Here is a 21,680-nt window from a genome sequence, read left to right as displayed (position 1 = left end):
CTGTTAGAAATAGGAAGAAATCAAGAAAGGACCTGGAAAAAAAATAATATACGTATAAGTAGAATTGAAACCTTAGATTTGGAAGAAATAATTTATGAAGTTATATAATAGTTAAAAAAGAAAAGGACCCTAATCCACTCTTTATTTTAGTTAGAAAGGAGGGAAAGGTCCGTCAGAGGAGACTGAGAAGGAATAACTAGTGAGCTAATAGGAAAATAAAGAAAATATGGTATCTCAGAAGCCACGTGGAAAAAGTATTTAAGAAGGGCAGTGTTTTTCATATCGGAGAACATGAGTAAGTTGAGGACTGAAAATTGATCATTGGATTTGGTAATGAGGGAAAGAAAAGGTACATTGGTTCAGATAGAAGGGAAGAGATGGAAATGGAAGGTAATATAGTATAAGGGATGATTGGAAAAACTGAAATCACTTAGACCAGAGTTTTATTGGCAGCTTTTATCTTAAGTAAATTACTTTACCAAACTTGACTTCCCCGTCTCATTTCCTCATAGTTTAAAAGGAAAAGAACATCTAACTGATAAGATTGTTGAGAAGATTTGGAATACTAATTGCAATTGTATTATTCTAAGTTCTTAGTAAGAGATAATTTTTATGGAAGAAAAATTAGTAGAAATAGGATAACTACAATGCTGCATTCTGAAGTATAGACAGATTTCAAACCAGAACCTTGTGAAGATCTCTAGTCAGAAAGCTAGGAAACATTCTAGGGGCCACTCTATACTGTGATTACCATACAGTCAAATTTCATTGATGATTTCTTCTAACTAAATTATCTCAATTCTGTGTGCTCTCATATCTACTAGCAACACTTTAAGCCTATACTACTTCTTTTTTTTAATTTTTTAAAATTTATTTATGATAGTCACACACACACACAGAGAGAGAGAGAGAGAGAGAGAGAGGCAGAGACACAGGCAGAGGGAGAAGCAGGCTCCATGCCAGGAGCCTGACGTGGGACTCAATCCCGGGACTCTAGGATCGCGCCCTGGGCCAAAGGCAGGCGCTAAATCGCTGAGCCACCCAGGGATCCCTATATAATTATTTTAAAAAAGCTTTTTAGTGTTGCCTTTCACATTGAGGTTTTTATCCTACCTATAAATTGATTTCTCTCATGATCTATCAAATAGGGGTCCAATTTTTTCTAGTTGCCTTGGCAAGTTTGATTATAAAGTTTATTTTCTCCCCACCAAAGTGCTGCTTTTATGAAATATAATTTCCATATTTTTGGACTTTCTATATTTAAGCCTTGTGATAATACCACATTATTTTAATTATAATTGCTTTTAATGCATCTGCTACCTGTGGAGAAAATATTTTCATCTTCTAAGAATGTCATGACTATTCATTGGTATCATGTCTTTATAATTAGCTTGGTAGCCCTCTCCTTTCAAATGTTTTGGGATTTTGATTAAGATTGCACTGAATCTACAAATCACTTTGGGAGAAAGTTGATATGTTTAGAATATTGAATTTTTCATTATGTTTCTTAATGTCCTGATCACAGAACTGTAGACAAAGAAGTAGCCATTTTTGTACCTCCCCAATTGCTGCAAGCCCCTATCCCTCTGGCTGAAGTGACTTCCAGGATATTTAAAGTCCTGGCACCCCTTTTTCCTATCGTGTTCATTTTTCCCTTTCCCATTTGGGAGCCAGACTCTGACATTCAAAAACAACTGCATATTAGAAAAGTTAAAAAGTGGGAAAGTTAGAAAGTGACCATGCATACCCAGAGAAAGGCTCAGAAAAGACCTGAAAAGACCTTAAGTTTATACCCAAGAGTGATCCTCAGAAGCCTACAACAATCAAAACAACAAAAATAGTAACAAAAATTAACAAACCCTGAGGAAGGGAAAGAATCTGATTTCTAGAGTTACCACATCATTATTAGGATTATGTACAATTCTAGTGTTCTAGCAAAAAATCATAAGGCATACAAAGAAACAGGAAAATATGGTAAAGGAAAAAAAAGCCAACAAACTATTCTTGAAAAAGACCTGATGACATATATACTAGACACATAGGTTAAACAACTGTCTTAAAGATAATCAGACAACTAAAGGAAGATGTGGAGAAAGCCACTAAAACTATGTATGAACAGAATGGAAATATCAACAAAGAAATAGAAAACTTAGGAAGATGCCAAGACAAATTCTGGAGCTAAAAAGTAGAAAAACCCAAATGAAAAATTCACTAGAGGGATTCAAAGAAAGGTTTGAACAGGCAGAAAGAATCAGGAAACTTGAAGATTGGACAATGGACATTAGAAAGAAAAAAGGTTGAAGGAAAGTGAACAGAGCTTAAGGGATCTGTGGGACACCATCAAGCAGTCAAACATACACTGTGGGAGTCCCAGAAAGAGCAGAGAAAAAGAGACAATATTTGAAAGAACAATAGATGAAAACTTCCCAAATTTTATGAAAAACAAACATACAAGAAGCTCAACACACTTAAAGTAGGATGAATTCAGAGACCCACACCAAGACACATTATAATCAAACTTTCAAGTGCTAAAGAATGTTGAAAACAAGAGAGTAGGGGATCCCTGGGTGGCGCAGCGGTTTGGCGCCTGCCTTTGGCCCAGAGCGCGATCCTGGAGACCCGGGATCAAATCCCACGTCGGGCTCCCAGTGCATGGAGCCTGCTTCTCCCTCTGCCTGTGTCTCTGCCTCTCTCTCTCTCTCTCTCTCTCTGTGACTATCATAAAAAAAAAAAAAAAAAAGAAAAAGAAAACAAGAGAGTAGCAAATAATTAAACACAAGTGATCCTCAATAAGATGATCAGATTTCTCATCAGAAATGTTAGGTGCCAGAAGGCAGTGGATTTATATATTCAGAATGCAAAAAGACAAAAACTGTCAACCAAGAATCCTATATACAGGAAAACTGCTTCAAAAGTGAGGGGAAAATTAAAAGCTGAGGGAGTTTGTGACCACTATACCTGCTCTGCAAGAAATGTTTAAGGGATTCTTGCAAGGTGAAATGAAAGGATGCTAGACAATAACTAGAAGCCAAAGAGAAATAAAGAACTCAACAAAGGTAAATACACAGGCAATTATAAAGACTATTATTATTGTAACAGTGGCTTGTAATTACTTTTTGTTTTCTGCATGATTTAAGAGAGCAATACAGTTAGTGAAAGCAACCTGCAATTATTAATCTAAAAGCTAGTATTATTGGAACTTTGGTTTGTAGCTCCAAATCTTGTTTTCTGCATAATTTAAATGACTAATGAATTAAGAAACTGAGTATGTTTTTTTGGCACAAATGTATGAAGATGTGATTCTGTGACATTGACAATCACAGGGATGAAGGCTGAGATGTAAAGGAGTAGTGTTTTTGTATGTTACGAAATTCAGCTGGCATAAATTCAAATTAGAGTGTTAGAACTTTAGGATGTTAAATGTAACCCCATCTCCCCAGTAATAACAAATAACAACAAATACAAAATAATAACAAAGAAAATAGCTATACATAAAAGGATATACAGTTGACTCTTAAATAACATAGATTTAAATTGTGCAGGTCCATTTACATATGGATTTTTTACATATAGTACTGTAAATGTATTCTCTCTCCCTTATGATTTTCTTAGTAAATTTCTTCTCTAGCTTACTTTATTGTAAGAATAGAATATATAATATATCATGAAATAAGTGCTAATTAAATTTATTATCATTAAGGGTTTTGTTTAATAATGGGCTATTAGTGGCTTTTTTGGGGGGTGTCAAAAATCACATGCAGATTTTTGACTGCATGGGCTTTTGGTAGCCTTTAATCCCTTTATTGTTCAAGGTTTAACTGTACATAAAAGAATGTGAGAAAGGAATTTTAATGTTTCTCTCCAAAAGTCAACTAAAAGAAGTGAAAAGAACAAAAAGAAGACAGTAGTAATGCAGGGAAAGAGAAACAAACTTGACTTCCTATAAAGCTGTAGTAATCAAGATGGTGTCATCGTATTGGGGAAAGAATAAATATGTCCATGGAACTGAATAGAAAGTCTGGAAATAGACCTATGCAAATATACTCAGCTGATCCTTGACAAAGGAGCAAAGGCAGTCCAATGGAGAAAGGATAGTCATTTTCAAAAATGTTGCTGGAAGCACTAAACAAACACAGTTAAAAAAAAAAAAATCTAGGGGAGCCTGTGTGGCTCAGTGGTTGAGCTTCTGCCTTTGGCTCAGGTCATGATCCTGGGGTTCTGGGATCAAATCCTGCATCAAGCTCCCCACAAGAAGCCTTCTTCTTCCTCCGCTTATGTCTCTGCCTCTTTCTCTTTGTGTGTCTCATGAGTAAATAAATAAAATCTTTAAAAAAATCTAGATATTGATGTTATAGCTTTCCCAGAAATTAACTCAGAATAGATCATAGTCCTTAATGTTAAAATGTAAAATTATAAAACTTCTAGAAGATAACAGAGAGAAAAATCTAGGTGATTTTGGGCTCAGAAAAATCTAGGTGATTTTGGGCTCAAAAAATATAATCATGAACAAAAAAAGTGAAAAATTGGTTTTCATTAAAATTAAAAACTGCTGTATGAAAGTCAGTTACGAGAATGCAGAAACAAACCACAGACTGGGAGAAAAATCTTTGTAAAACAAATATCTGATAAAGGACATATATAAAATATACAAAGAATTCTTAAAACTCAACAATAACAAAACAACCCAATATAAATGTGGCCAAGAGATCTGAACAGATACCTCACTAGAGAAGATAAACTCATGGTAAATAAGTATATGAAAAGTTCCTCAGTGTTGTATGTCACTAGGGTATTGCAAAATTAAAAACCATAACTACACATCTCTTAGAATGACTAAAATCCTAAACACTCCCTTTTAAAATCCCTTAACAGCTCCCAATGCTGTTAAGAATGTGAGGCAACAGAAACATCTTTCATTTTTGGCAGGAATGCAGAATGATACAGCCACTTTGTTTTGTTTGTTTGTGTTTGTTTTGTTTTAGAGTGTGAGCAGGGGAGGGTGGAGGGGGCAGAGGAAGAGAATCTTAAGTAGACTCCATGATGAGTGCCAAGCCTGACTTGGGGCTCAATCTCCTGGCCCTGAAATCATGACCTGAGCTGAAATCAAGAGTCGGATATTTAACTGACAGCCACTCAGAGGCCCCATGTACAGCCACTTTGGAAGACAGTTTGGCACTTTCTTATAAACATAGTCATACTGTGTGATCCAGTAATTGTGCTCCTAGATATTTACCCAAATAAATTGAAATTTCTAGTTTACACAAAAGCCTGCACATAAATGTTTATAGATGTTTTGTTCATAATTTTAAAAAATCTTTAAATTGGAGTTCAGTTTGCCAACATATAGCATAACACCCAGTGCTCATCCCAAGTGCCCCCCTCAGTGCCCATCACCCAGTCACCCCAACCCCCCACCCATCTCCCCTTCCACTACCCCTTGTTCATTTCCCAGAGTTAGGTGTCTCTCATGTTTTGTTACCCTCATGGATATTTTCACTCATTTTCTCTCCTTTCCCTTTATTCCCTTTCACTAATTGTTATATTCCCCAAATGAATGAGACCATGTAATGTTTGTCCTATTCTGATTGACTTATTTCACTCAGCATAAAACTTGAAAGCAACCAAGATGTCCTTCAGTAGGTGAATAAACATTATGTAGTTCATCCGTACAAAGGACTATTATTCAGCAATGAAAAATAAATTAACGACTGAGTCATGAAAAGACATGAAGAAACCTTAAATATTCTTAGCATTTTATTAAGTGAAAGCCAGTTTGAAGAACTTACATACTTTATGATTCCAACTATATCACATTCTGGAAAAGGCAAATAGTGGAGTTAGTAAAACAATTAGTGGTTGCCTGGATTTGGAGAGGAAGGAGGAATGGCTAAGTGGAGTACATGGGATTTTTTTTGTGTGTGTGTATTTTTTTATTGGAGTTCAGTTTGCCAAAATATAACACCCAGTGTTCATCCCATCAAGTGCCCCCCTCAGTGCCTGTCACCCAGTCACCCCATCCCCTTGCCCACCTCCCCTTCCACTATCCCTTGGCATTTCCCAGAGTTAGGAGTCTCTCATGTTTTGTCTCAGTACAGGGGGTTTTTAAGTAAATTACTGTGTGTGATACTGTAATGGTGAATAAGATGACATGATATGCATTTGGCAAAACCCATATAATGCAATACAAAGAGAGTGAACCCTAATGTAAACTATTAAATTTAGTTAATAATAATGTATTAATAAAGCTTTATCAGTTGTAACAAATATACCACACCAATGCAAAGTATTAACACATAAGAGTGGAAAGGACAGGGGATCTCTGGGTGGCTCAGTAGTTTAGCGCCTGCCTTCAGCCCAGGGTGCAGTATTAGTTTCTAGAGTAGAATTCAGTGATTCATCACTTGCGTAAAACATCCAGTGGGAAAAAAAAAAAAAAATCCAGTGCTCATCACAAGTGCCCTCTTTAATCCCCATCTCCTATCTAACCCATCCCCCACCCACCTCCTCTATCAACCCTGTTTTTTCTCTGTCGTTAAAATCTCATATGGCTTGTTTCCCCTTCTCTTTTTCCTTTTCCCTCTTCACATATGTTCATGTTTTCTTTCTTAAATTCCACATATGAGTGAGATCATACGGTATTTGTCTTTGTCTAACTGATTTATTAGCATAATTCTCTCTAGCTCTATCCACATCATTGCAAATGGCAAAATTTCATTCTTTTTGATGGCTGAGTAATATCCCATTTTGTGTGTGTGTGTGTGTGTGTGTGTGTGTGTGTGTGTGTGTGTGTGTTCTTTAACCATTCATCAGTTGATGGACATTTGGGCTCTCTCCATAGTTTGGTTATTATTGATAATGCTGCTATAAACATTGGGGAACATGTATCCCTTTGAATCTGTATTCTTGTATCCTTTGGGTAAATACCTAGTAATGAATGCAATTGCTGGATTATAGGGTCCTTCTACTTTTAACTTTTTTAAGGAGCCTGCAAACTGTTCTCCAGAGTGGCTGCACCAGTTTGCATTCCCACCAACAATGCAAGAGGGTTCCCCTTTCTCCACACCCTCATCAATACCTATTGTTTCTTGTGTTGTTATTTTTAGCCATTCTGACAGGTGTGATGTATTTCATCTTGGTTTTCATTTGTATTTCCCTGATGATGAGTCATATTTTCATGTGTCTGTTAGCTATCTGGATATCTTCTTTGGAAAAGTGTCTATTCATGTCTTCTGTCCATTTCTTAATTGGATTCCTTTATTGTGGCTAAGTTTGTTAAGTGCTTTATAGATTTTGGATACTAACCTTGTGTCAAATATGTTGTTTGCAAATATCTTCTCCCATTCCATAGGCTGCCTTATAGTTTTGTTGATTGTTTCCTTCACTGTGCCAAGGCAATTCTGAAAAAGCAAAACCAAACTGGAGGCATCACAATTCTGGATTTCAAGCTATACTTCCTCTTCCACCTCTCCTTCCAAAGATAAAAGGCATAACTATACATACTTTGCATAGTACTCTGTGATGTGGATATACCATAAATGAATTCTACCAGCCAATTACTAATGGACAATTGGGTTATTTTTAATCTTTTGCTGTAACACATTATGCCTCCATAAATGAATTCCACCAACCAATTACTAATGAACAATTGGGTTATTTTTAATCTTTTGCTGTAACACATTATGCCTCAGTGAAACCCTTGTGCATCATATTTTTGACATTTTGCTAGTGCAATTTGGGGATTTATTTCACAGAAGTGGAGTTGTTGGATCAAAATATATATGTAATTGTGTTAAATACTGCTATATATCCTTTCTTTTTACTTTATTTTTATTTTTTGTTTATTATTATTTTTTAATATATTTCCTTTGATAAGGTTTCTATCTTTCATATTCTTACTAGCAATATATGTAAGTACCAATTCTTTTACAGCCTTGGTAACAGTCTTAGATGTCATATTTGGAAATTCTGTATTCTAAGAGGTGAGAAATAGCAGGTCAGTGTTATTTTTTAAAACTACTTTACTGACATGTCACATGACATACAGTTAACCCATTTCTAGTAAACAATGATTACTTTTACTATATTCAAAGTCTCATACAGTCATCACCACAATTTTAGAACATTTTTAACACCTCCCAAAGAAATCCAATATCCAATAGTAGCCATTCCCCATGTTTCTCTGTCCACCCCCCAGTCCTGTGCAGCTCTTGCTCTATCTGTATGGATTTGCCTATTCTGGACAATACATATAAAAGGAATCATACACTATGTGGTCTTTTGTGACTGGCTTCTTTCACTTAGCATAAGATTTTCAGTTTATTCATGTTGTAACATGTGTCAGTATTTTTATTACCAAATATTCTATTGTAAGGATATACCATATTTTATTTATCCATTCATCAATTAATGGATGTTTGTGTTGTTTCCACCTTATGCTTATTAAGAATTATGTTGTTATGAACATGGTATTCAAGTTTTTATGTAGATATGTGTTTTGGGTTCTCTTGTCTCTGTACCTATGAATGGGAATTCTGGGGTATGTAATAACTCTATGATGGACATTTCTCTTGGGGATATAACTTGGCGTGAAATCGTAGGGTAATATGGCAACTCTATGTTAAGTTTTTGAGGAAGTGCAAAACTGTTTTATAAAGCAGCTTTAACATTTTACATTTCCATCAGCAAGCTATGAGAGTTCTAATCTCTCCATATCCTCACTTTTGTGTAGGTTTAATTTGCATTTATCTTATGAGAAAATTTGAATATATTTTCATATGGTTAAAAGCTATTTAAATTCTTTTCTATCAACTGTCCATTTTCCTAGTCCATTTTTATATAGTGCTGGTGTTCAGCTTTATATAGTAGTCTTTACTCTTTCTAATCTTAGAAACTGTTTATGTATTAGGTATATATTAGGTTATTGCAGCTTTGTAAATATTTTTCATTTGATTTACCCTATCTTGTTTTTGACATGCCAGTCCCTTTTTTTTTTTTTTACTATAATGCGGTTATTTTTTATCAAATTATTATTTTTCTTTTTAAAATTTATTTATTCATTAGAGACACACACATAGAGAGAGAGAGGCAGACACACAGGCAGAGGGAGAAGCAGATTCCATGCAGGGAGCCCAATGTAGGACTCAATCCCGGGACTCCTGGATTATGCCCTGGGCCAAAGGCAGGCACTAAACCACTGAGCCACCCAGGGATCCCCTTAAATTATGATTAACAAAGTTTTCCCCATTCCTAGTGTATAGAAGTCACCCAAGTTTTATTCTAATTATTTATATGTTTTTATTTCTGTAAATATGGAAATCTGATCCATTTAGAATTTAGCCAACTGTACTATATGAAGAAATAATGCAATTTTATCTTTTTTCTATTTGTCTACCCATGTTTATCAGTGTCATTTATTAAAAAGAGTTCATGTTTTTCATAGTGATTTGAGCTGCCAGCTTTATTGTATATACTAAATTTGCACTTAGAATTATGTCTCTTTCTGGATTTTTCTTTTCTACTTTATCAATTGTATTGACATAAGTATGATATTCAGTTTGAGTTGACTAGTAGTACCTTAGAAGTTTTATTTTTAAGGAATATGAAAATAACATTTACTTTCTTGTTACCTTACAGACTGGGAATCCAGGTGTGAGACCAAAAAGCTGTCCTCAAAAAGAGGAATTTTTGAAATAGAATCATCTCAATGGGAAATAATAGAACAGCTTAGAAGACATAAGTGTGAGTGTGAAAGTTTTCAAGATGATAGGGAATGCAAAGACCAGGTTGAAAGCCAATTAGGAAATAAAGAGAGACTTTTCAGGCAATTACTAATCACCTGTAAGGAAATTCCCAATTTTAGCCAAACCGCATGCCTTACATTAAAAGAAAGAAGTCATTTTCCTGAGAAATCCTATGAATGTAAAGCATGCAGAAAATACTTTATCCATGGCTTTCAACTTTCTGAACATCAGAAAGTTCATTTTGATGAAAAATTCTATGAATGTAAAGAGTGTGGAAAGGCCTTTATTAGAGGCTCAGAACTTATTTACAATCAGAGAATTCATGTTAAGAAACTCTATGAATGTAAGGAGTGTGGAAAAGCCTTTATTTGTGCCTCACAGCTTACTTATCATCAAAGAATTCATACTGGGGAGAAACCTTATAAATGTAAAGAATGTGGGAAGGCCTTTATTCGTGGCTCTCATCTTACACAGCATCAAAGAATTCATACTGGCGAAAGACTCTATGAATGTAATGAATGTGGTAAGGCCTTTTTTCGTGGCTCTCAACTTACTTACCATCAGAGAGTTCATACTGCAGAGAAACCCTATCAATGTAAAGAATGTGGAAAGGCCTTTATTCGTGGCTCCCAACTTACTGAACATCAGAGAATTCATACAGGTGAGAAACCCTATGAATGTAAGAAATGTGGGAAAGCTTTTAGTTATGGCTCGCAGCTTACTCTACATCACAGACTTCATACTGGTGAAAAACCCTATAAATGTAAAGATTGTGAGATGTCCTTTATTCGTGGCTCACAACTTACTGAACATCAGAGGATTCATACAGGTAGGAAACCACATGAATGCAAGCAATGTGGAAAGGCCTTTAACTATGGCTCACAACTTATTCGACATCAGAGGATTCATACTGGTGAGAAACCGTATGAATGTCAAGAATGTGGGAAATCATTTATTCGTGGCTCACAACTTACAGAACATCAAAAAATTCACACTGGTGAAAAACCTTTTGAATGTAAGGAATGTGGGAAAGCCTTTATTCGTGGCTCACATCTTACTCAGCATCAGAGAATTCATACTGGTGAAAAACCCTATGAATGTAAAGAGTGTGGGAAGTCCTTTATTTATAGCTCACAACTGACTCAACATCAGAGAATTCATACAGGTGAGAATCCCTGTGAATGTAAGCAGTGTGGTAAGATCTTTATTTGTGCCTCACAACTTACTCTACATCAGATTTCTCATTCTGATAGGAAACCATATGAATGTAAAGAATGTGGTAAGGCTTTTATTCGTGGCTCACAGCTAATTTACCATCAGAGAGTTCATACTGGTGAGAAGCCTTATGAATGTAGTGAATGTGGGAAAGCCTTTATTCGTGGTTCACATCTCACTCAGCATCAGAGAATTCATACTGGTGAGAAACCGTACAAATGTAATGAATGTGGCAAGGCCTTTAATCGTGGCTCACAACTTACTCAACATCAGAGAATTCATTCTGGTGAAAAGCCTTATAAATGTAATGAATGTGGTAAGGACTTTAGACGTCATTCACACCTTATTCAACATCATAAACTTCATAGTTGAGAAAAACTTTATGAAAATACAAATTTATCAAATCTTTTGTCTGCCCAGACAAAGCTTTTGTCTTCCAAAGCTGAGTGCCATTGACACTCAGCTTTGGAATATCAGATAATTAAGATTATGAAAAAGGAAATCCTTTTTTACTTTCACTGATAGTAACTGACTATCAGAAAATTTAAACAAAGGCTAGATTAATATAATGGAGAATCAGTTTCCATCATATTTCATTCTTTGTTAGACATTGGTGAATTCATACAAGAACACAACCATAAAATTTAGGATTTTCTTGTTTGGCATTGTTCTCTTATTTACGTGATCTGAGCTCCACCATTTACTATATGTGTGTTCCTTTGGGAAAGTCAGTTAACCCCTGTTGCTTTAGTTTTTTCATTTATAAAAGGTTAATATCATTCTCATCATGATTTAAGGACATAAATGCATATAAAGCCTTAAAGCAATGTGTAATATTTAGAATATACTTAATAAACATTAGTTATTATTGAAATTTTGTTTATTCAGTAATTAAAAGTTTCCTTCTAGGCTCAAGAGTAATTATTTTTTGATTAAAGTATAGTTGACATACAATGTTATATTAGTTTCAGCTGTTCACCATAGTGATTTGACAATTCTGTACCTCATTCTGTACACACCACAATGTATGTGGTTGTCATCTGTCACTAAACAACATTGTTACAATAGTATTGACTATGTTCTATTGATTATGCTGTACTTCTCATTACTGTGATTTATTTATTTTGTAACTGGAAGTTTATACCTTTTAATCATCTTCACCTATTTTATCTACACCCCCAATCCCCCCCTTCTCTGGCAACCACCAGTTCTGTGTATTTATGATTCTGTTTCTGCTTTTGTTTTAAATTCCAGATATAAGTGAAATCAGATGATATTTGTCTTTCTTTGTTTGACTTATTTCACTTAGCCTAATGCCCTCTAAGTCTCTCCATGTTGTTGCAAGATGTTTCTTTTTATGGCTGAGTAATATTCCATTGTATATACATATGACATCTTCTTTATTCATCTATTGATGGACACTTAGGTTGCTTCCATGTCTTATTGTAAATAATGCTGCAATAAACATTGGGGTGCATATATCTTTTTCAAATTAGTGTTTTCATTTTCTTCAGGCAAATAGTAGGGGAATTACTGGATAATATGGTATTTCAATTTTTAATTTTTTGAGGAAACTTCATGCTGTTTTTCACAGTGGTTGCATCAATTTACATTCCTATCAACAGTGCATTGGGGTTCCCTTTTTTCAGTATTTTAATTATATAATATTATAGAATTCAAATGAGAGGAAGACCTTCCAAATACAGTACATAGGTAAAACTTTAATAAATCCTACTAATCATCAGATAAATGATTTTGGAACAGAACATCCTAATATAATTAATGTGAGATTATACCTTGTTCTGAACATTAAATTTCTTACTAGAAGGAAACACTAAGCTAAAAAAATAAGTGGCTGTTACAAATGAACTTACAAACATTTTTGTGTAGGCTTTTGTGTGAACATAAATTTACATTTCCCTGGTATAAATGCCTAAGTGTGCAATATCTGGGTCTTAGAGTAAATTCATTTTCTCTTATAAGAAATGAACAAAATATTTTTCAAAATGGCTTTCCCATTTTACATTCACATCAGGAGCATATGAGTGACCCAGTTTTCAGCATTTGGTGTTGTCATCACTTTTGTTTTAGCCATTGTGATAGGAATGTAGTGATGTCTCTTTGTGGTCTTAATTTGCATTTCCCTAATGGCTAAGGATTTTAATACCTTTTCATGTGCTTGTCATGGGTATAGCCATTTTGGTGAAATGTCTGTGTCTTTTACTCAGTTTTGAATTGTTTTATTTTTTACTGTTGGGTTTTGAAAGAGTATTTTTATATTCTAGATGATACTAGTCCTTTCCTATGTGGTTTTAAATATTTTTCCTGGTGTGTATCTTATTTTTTTATCCCTTTAATAGGGTCTTTTGAGGAGCAAAAGTTTTCAATTTTGATAAAGTATTTCATTTTTTCTTTTTATGGGTCTTGCTTTGGTGTCAAATTTAAGGACTCCTTGCCTAGTCCAGATTACAAAGATTTTTCCTATGTTTTTGCATAAGTTTTTAATGATTTTATGTTTTACACGAGTCTAATCCATTTTGAGTTAATTTTCCATGTACAGTGAATGCTTTAACTTGATGGTGTCCATTTGCTCCAGCACCATTTGTCAAAAAGACTGTTTCTTACATTAAATTGCATTTGTACTTACATTAAATTGCATTTGTACTGTCAAAAATCTATCGTATATGTTTGTGTATATCGTACTTCAAGGTTTTCTGTTCCCTTAAAATGATCTATGTGTCTCTCCCTCTGCCAATATCACACTGCCTTGATTACTGTCATTTTCTAGGATGTCTTAATAGGATTTCTCCTACCTCATTTTTCAAGATGATTTACTTATTCTGAGATTTTGTCATTTTATACAAATATACCTACAAGATCTTGCTGAGGTTTTAATAAGAATTCAGTTTAGAAATAATTGATATCTTACTAAGTCTTTTAATCTAGGAGTCTAGTATGTCTCTCCATTTTTAGGTTACTATTGTTAGTTTAATTGTGTTCCCCAAAATATTCAGGTCATAACTTCCAGTACTTGAGAGTGTGACCTAATTTGGAAATAGGGTCTTTGCTGATGTATTCAAGTTAAGATGAGGTCATATTGGATTGGAGTAGTCCCTATTCTAACGGCTGGTGTCCTTATAAGAAGAGGGAAATACGGACACAAGCACACAAGGGAGGCCATGTGAAATCAGAGTCAGAGATTGGAATGATGCATCTACAAGCCAAGGGACACAAAAGATAACTACTAACTACTAGAAACTGGAAGGGAAAGGATACTCCACTGCCTTCAGAGAGAACATGGCCCTGCCAATACCTTAAAAATTTTGGACGTCTGTTCCTCAGAACTGTAATACATTTTTGATGTTTGAAAACACTTTGTGCTAATTGTTATGGCAGCCCTAGGGAGCTAACTTTGTCCTTAAAATACTTTTTTTTATTAGGGTTTGTAATTTAGGGCATACAGATCTTATACATGATTTATGAGTGTAAATACTTGTGTCTCACTTTCTTTGGAAAAGTTCTACCTGCTGTTTTGAATTTCAGTTTTTACCTATTCATCATTAGTAAATACAAATTGTATAAATGTATATCTGTATGTTGATCTGTGACTTTGCTGCAGAACTCACCAATTCTGGAAAGTTTTGTTTATTTTTTTATGAGTTCCTTGGGATTTTCTACATAAACAATCATGTCATCTATGAACAGTTTTCCAGTTTCCAGTTTTCTTCCTTCTTCCTTTTCCAGTTTGTTTTTGGTCTATTTCTTTTATTTCTTTTTTCTTTTTTTTTGCCTTATTATGCTGGCTGTAACTTTTAGTGCTATGTTGAATAACACAGGTGAGAGCAGACATCCTTGCCTTTTTCCAGACCTTAGGAGAAAACATTCAATCTTTAACCATGAAGTACAATGTAAGCTATAGACTTTATGTAGATGTTCATTTACTTACTTATTTACTTAAATTTAAATTCAATTTCCCAACAAATAGTATAATACCCATTGCTCATCACATCATGTGATGTGCCCTCCTTAATGCCCTACCCACCTCCCCTTCAGCAGTCTTCAGTTTGTTTCCCAGAGTTAAGAGTCTTTCATGGTTTGTCTTCCTCTCTGATGTTTCCCCATTCAGTTTCCCCTCCTTTCTTATGGTCCCGTGCACTATTTCTTATATTCCACAGACTGAAACCATATGATAATTGTCTTTCTCCAGTTGACTTATTTCACTCAGCATAATACCCTCCAGTTCCATCCACATTTATATAGATGGTTGGTGTTCATCTTTTCTGATGGCTGAGTAATAGTCCATTGTATACACATACCATATCTTCTTTATCCATTCTGAGATGTCAAAGGACATCTCAGCGCCTTCCACAGTTAGGCTATTGTGGACACTGCAGTTATGAGTGTTGGGGTGCAGGTGCCCCTTCGTTTTACTACATCTGTATCTTTGGGGTAAATACCCAGTAGTGCAATTGCTGGGTCATAGGGTAGCTCTATTTTTAACTTCTTGAGAACCTCCATACTGTTTTCCAGAGTGGCTGCACCAGGTTACATTCCCACCAACAGTACAAGAAGGTTCCCCTTTCTCTACATCCTCACCGTCTGTTGTTTCCTGTATTGTTGGTTTTAGCCATCTGACTAAAGTTGTAAAGAGATAAAGTGGTATCTCATTGTGGTTTTGATTTGTATTTCCCTGATGGCAAGTAATGTGAAACATTTTTTCATGTGCTTGTTGGATGTGTAGATCTTCTTTGGAGAAATGTCTGTTCATGCCTTCTGCCCATTTCTTGGCTGGATTGTTTGTATTTTGGATATTGAGTTTGATAAGTTCTTTATAGATCTTGGACACTAGCCCCTTATTTGATGTCATTTGCGAATATCTTCTCCCATTCTGTAGGGTGCCTTCTAATTCTATTGACTGTTTCCTTTGCTGTGCAGAAGCTTCTTATCTTAATGAAGTCCCAATAGTTCAGTTTTGCTTTTTTCTTGCCTTTAGAGACACGCCTTGCAAGAAGTTGCTGCAGCCAAGGTCAAAAAGGTTGTTGCTGTCTGTTGATGGATTCCTGCCTCACATTTAGGTCTTTTCTCCATTTTGAGTTTATCTTTGTGTATGGTATAAGAAAATGGTCTAGTTTTATTCTTCCAGATGTGGCTGTTAATTTTCACAACACCATTTATTGAAGAGACCATCTTTTTTCCATTGGATATTTTTTCTTGTTTTGTCGAAGATTAATTGCTCATAGAGTTGATGGTCCATTTCTGGGTTCTCTATTCTGTTCCATTGATCTATGTGTCTCTTTTTGTGCCAATACTGCACTGTCTTGATGATTGCAGCTTTGTAATGCAGCTTGAAGTCAGGCATTGTGATGCCCCCAAGTTTGGTTTTCTTTTTCTACATTCCTCTCACTATTCAGTGTCTTTTCTGGTTCCATACAAATTTTAGGATTATTTGTTCCGACTCTGTGAAAAATGTCCAGTGTATTTTCATAGGGATTGCATTGAATGTGTAGCTTGCTCTGGGTAGCATAGACATTTTAGCAATATTTTCCAATCCATGAGCATGGAATGTTTTTCCATCTCTTTGTGTCTTCCTCAATTTCTTTCATAAGTGTTCTATAGAGTCAGATTCTTTACCTCTTTGGTTAGGTTTATTCTAGGTATCTTATGGCTTTTGGTGCAGTAGTAAATGGGTTCAATTCCTTAATTTCTCATTCTTCAGCCTCACGGTTTGTGTATAGAAATGCAACTGATTTCTGTGCAGATGCTCTTTTTGAAATTGAAGAAGTTCCCCTCTGCTCCTAACTTGAGGCTTTTTGAAAATATCATGAATGCATATTGTATTTTATCAAGACACATGATATGATTATATGATTTTTTCCTTCAACCTGTCTATATGGTGGATTACATTGATTTTTTGAATGTAGAACCAGTTTTGCATACCTGTAATAAATCCCATGTATAGTCATGTTTTATAATTCCTCATTGGAATTGATATGCTAGTATTTTGTTGAGGATTTTTCTAAGAATATGAAGGATTTCTTTCTTTCTTTCTTTCTTTCTTTCTTTCTTTCTTTCTTTCTTTCTTTCTTTCTTTCTTTCTTTCTTTCTCTTTCTTTCTCTTTCTTTCTTTCTTTCTTTCTTTCTTTCTTTCTTTCTTTCTTTCTGTCTTTGTTGTGTTTTTTATCATATAATGTTGGCTTCATAAAATGACTTGGGAAGTGTTTTTTTTTTTTTCTATTTTCTGAAAGACGTATAAAATTTGTGTTCATTTTTCAGATGTTTGTGAAAATTTGCAATTAGAGCCATTGTCCTGAGGATTTTTAGGGAGCTTTACAATTATAAATTCAGTTTCTTTAATGGCTTTCCAGTTATATGGCTATTTGGGATATCTACTTCATTGTAGTTGAGATTTGGTAGCTTGTGTATTTTTGAAAATTTATTTTATTTTTATTTTTTATTTTTATTTTTGAAAATTTAGACTAGATATAAGACTAAGTAAGTTTAAGTAGTCTTACACTTAAAATTTTCCAGCCTCTTTCACCAATAAAATTTTTGAAGCTCATTTTCTGAGGCTGGTAACAGGTCAAGTGTCAAAATTAAACAAGCTCGTATTCCTTTATAATGATAAATATAAATATTCTAAATAAAATATATCTACCAATTAAAAGAATAAAAGGAATACCATTCCTCAAGAATGTCCACGATTTAATTTGTTGTAGATTAATTACATTTCAAAGGTTTAGAAATTATATTTCCAAGAGATGATTATGACGGAAAAATGATTTGATGCAGTCTCAAGCCATTTTAATTCTCTCAGTGAATGGTTTTGAAATATGTGTTTTTCAAGGTGCTTGAGGGTGGCCCAATTGCAGATATAGAATTTACATCGCCTTATGCACAAAATTTAAATTAAAAAACTTATACAGTATTATTACCTACAGAAGTTCATTGAAAACACATTTTGGCTGAATGCTTAATAGCCAAGTTTTAAAATTAATATTTGCTTTAAGACCAATGAAGTAGGAGAGGATCACCTTCTGGCATTCAGAAAATCTCAATTAAAATTTTTTTTAAATGATTTTGTTAAATGATTTCAGGGATTTTTTTCATCATGAAATTTTGAGGTGTTTTATTTAATTCATATGAGAATTCCCAAGTAGGACTTTTTGTTGAGATAATAGCCAAGGTGAAATTAAAATAACACTGAGAATTATATTTAATTTTTTAGATGTTCAAATTATCAATGCCAGTATCCCAATAGTTCTACAAAGAGTTCAATTATCTAATTTATTAATTTGCCTTTTGTTATTTGTATTATAAATTCATTGACTCTGAAAAGGCATGAAGTTCTTCCTAAAGTCATCTAGTGAAGATACATTCTCCTAATATTATTGTTATGTGTCTTGTTGTTTAATAAATTATTGATATCTACAACTTAAATACACTATGTGTAACTTGCCAATTGAGTTGGAAGGTTGGTCATTACATACCAAATAAGTATTAGAGAATCATAATTCATGCATATTTAGCAATATTGCTATGGAGTCACAAAAGCCCTGCATTGTTACCTGTGCTACCATCCCATTTTGCTCAGGTTTTGTAATTTATTACATCACATAAACCTTTCACCACCCAGTGGATTGCATGATTGTCTCACAGAAAAATATTTTCATGATGATATGTAACAGTAATGTACCATGTGCTATCTTAAAATTTTTTGTTTTGAATTCTTTTACTTAGGACCATATCTCTGTATTAATTGAATTCCATAGATAATATGTTAGTTTAAAATTTCCTGTAGTACATTTCAACTAATACTATAACTCAGATGATATTAGAAAAAAAGATTCTGTCAAACAAGCCTGTAAATCATGGCATGTTTCACATCACTTTTTGGAGCAGTAAGTTAATTTTATTTCATCAGGACTATAATAAATATTGTAGTAAAGCCATTTTTAAAAATTTTAATCTATCATGCACCAAACTTACTTGACCGTGAATCCCTTCTTACAATACCTGTTGATATCTTTTGCATGTGAATTATTTTTGTAAATGCTTCTCTGGCTAAATGAAATAACCTCAAAGGTGGAAACTCTAATAAAACATTATAGCTGGTGGCCAACTAAGTTTGTGAGAGAGCAAGTTACTTTCTCTGTAAACTAATCACTTTCTTTTTCTACATATAGAACCCTTGTCCTCTTAAAAAAGGGAAATTCCTGGATGTAATGATCTTTCTTCACAGTCTCTTCTTCCTCTTCTCTCTACTCCAATTCTTAGTTCAACTTAAAGAGATCTTAGAAACAAACAAAAAGCAAACAAGAAAACAGGTTTGGAATTTTAAAGGTGTGGCAATGAAATAAATGGCTTTATCATTGATATATTTAGTCCATAAATCAAGTTCTCAGAATTGGAGATTCTTTTCTAAGGTGAGTTTTATAACAAGTAGAAGAATAAAGATAGTCAAATGGGTCATTATGCCATTACTTTGTTCTCTACTTCTAACAGTTTCTTATTCTCAAAAGAAATATTAAAATTAAATATATTTTTAGTTTTTCTTTTCATATTTGACTGAGTTGCTTTTCTGAAATTACATATTGCATTTACCTCCAAAACAAGAAATTATAGCAAATATACCTATAAGAACAAGAAAATATGACTTCCTAAACTAACAAGAGCCTCATGAGTCCTCTTCTGTAGCTTTCTTTATGTTTAAATGTACACATTTATACATGTTTTTTTTTTTTCTTGGTTGCTTGTGGATATTTATATAAGCAGGATCACTGTATGGGACATCAGTCTGCAACTTTTCCTGTAAAATACATCATGGACATGTTTCCAGGTACATATAAATCTAACTCATTTTAATGTTGTTAGCTGCAGAATTTTACACATGGAGAGGCATTATATGTTCAAGTTGTTTCTCTGTTGATGAACACGTTGTTTCCACTTCCTTGCTGTTTAAAACAATTGTCAATAAACGTCTTTATACATAAATACTTGCATACGAATGTTTTGATTTCTGTAAGATAGATTTTTATATCAGATTTGTTAAACAGGATGTATATTTTTAAAAATATTTATTTGCTTGCTTATTTATTTATTTATTTATTTATTTATTTATTTGAGAACAGCAGGGGGAGGGGCAGAGTGAGAGAGAATCCTCAAGCAGTCTCTCTACTGCTCCAGGAGCCTTTCATGGGGCTCAATCCCAGGACCCTGAGATCATGACCTGAGCCGAAATCAAGATTTGGAACTCAACTGACCACCCATCAGCCACCCAGATGTTCCCCCCACTTTTAAAATTGTAATTGCTAGTAACATTACTTTCCAGATATAGCACATTTGGTGTCCTCAACTGTTTGAGTTGCACTTTGTCCCACAATTTAACAGCACTTAGTGCTCTTTGTCGGTCTTTCTAATGAAAAATATTGTCATTGCTTTAATCTGAATTTGTTTAAATATTGAGTAGATTTGCTTACAGCCATTTGAATTTTAGGTAAATTACCTGTGGATAGGGTACAATTCTATTGTATTTTTCTCTTTAATTTGTAGAAGTTTTTTGTGTTTATGGCTATTAATCATATGGGTTACAAAAATAATTTTTCACTGTCTTGTATTTTTAATATATCCTGTGTCATATAGATTTTGTTTTTACTTTTATAGAATCGAATATAATCTACATAGAATGTTTCCTACACCTCAAAATTAATCACATTTTCCAAAATATCTTCTAATATTTTTTGTATTTAAAAAAAAATTTTAGCTAAATTTTCCCACCAACTTTTTATACTGAAGATTTCTAAAACCAGCTAAAATAATAGTGAAACAAAAAACATCCATCACATCCTAGACTGACTTGGTTGTTAACATCCTGCCACATTTTATTAATGTTACATTTCACTCCTAGATCCATCATGCATAATCTAAAAATAAGGAAATTGTTTTCATTATAAGAGCATGACATTAGAAAGTTAAAAATAATTCCATAAGTTCCCAAATTATCACAAAACTGACTTATAAAATGTTTTTCTAAATAAGGATCTGATCAAGACTCTCATAATCTCTTCAATCAGAACTGTCACTACCATCATTTTTTTTGGTAATTTTTTTTTTTTTTGATACTACCAGTTTTAGAATCTAGGTAGATCTACCTCTGTTCTCCATATTTATGTTTTAACTTGTTCTTTTAAATTTTTTGTTATATTTCTAAGGAAATATCTCATTAATTTTTGTAGTAATCTGTCTATCCAATCTATTGTACTTTTTCAAAAAGAATTTTCATGAGAGACACACAGAGAGAGTCAGAGACATAGGCAGAAAGAGAAGCAGGCTCCCTGTAGGGAGCCTGATGTGGGACTCGATCCCAGGATCCCGGGATCATGACCTGAGCCAAAGGCAGATCAACCACTGAGCCACCCAGGTACCCCCTATTGTACTTTTAAACTATTATATTTTTCTTAATATTTTTACTTTTAATGACTTTTGTTACTTGTTAAATATTACAATTATCTTCCCTTCTTTTAGATGATTTACATGTTTTAAATTATTTTATCTGAACCAATAATTCTTCTTCATTTGTCATATCTTGTTCTGTTTATCTATTATAGTATCTATACTTATTAGATATTTCATTATCTTGGACTGTGAGTTATTTTTCTACACGGTATTAGCTATCCTACCTAATCATATGTGCTGAGGAAGATCCCAAACCAGACACTTTAAAGAAAG

The 21,680-nt window shown here is 33.8% G+C and overlaps 1 protein-coding gene across 2 annotated transcripts in view; it reads left to right on the top strand.

The window, feature by feature from the left end:
* The window catches only part of LOC144315406 (uncharacterized), a 33,066-nt gene extending 13,120 nt beyond the window's left edge, over positions 1 to 19,946 (top strand). For both annotated transcript variants that reach the window (XM_077899995.1, XM_077899936.1), the window contains one exon: positions 9,634 to 19,946. In XM_077899995.1, coding sequence (XP_077756121.1) covers positions 9,634 to 11,327 — 1,694 coding nt within the window. In that variant the 3' untranslated portion in view covers positions 11,328 to 19,946. The remainder of the gene's footprint in view (positions 1 to 9,633) is intronic.
* The last annotated feature ends 1,734 nt before the right edge of the window (positions 19,947 to 21,680 follow it).

The sequence above is a fragment of the Canis aureus genome, chromosome 1, assembly GCF_053574225.1.
Source record: "Canis aureus isolate CA01 chromosome 1, VMU_Caureus_v.1.0, whole genome shotgun sequence".
Lineage (NCBI taxonomy): Eukaryota > Metazoa > Chordata > Mammalia > Carnivora > Canidae > Canis > Canis aureus.
This window is presented reverse-complemented; position numbering and strand designations above follow the sequence as displayed.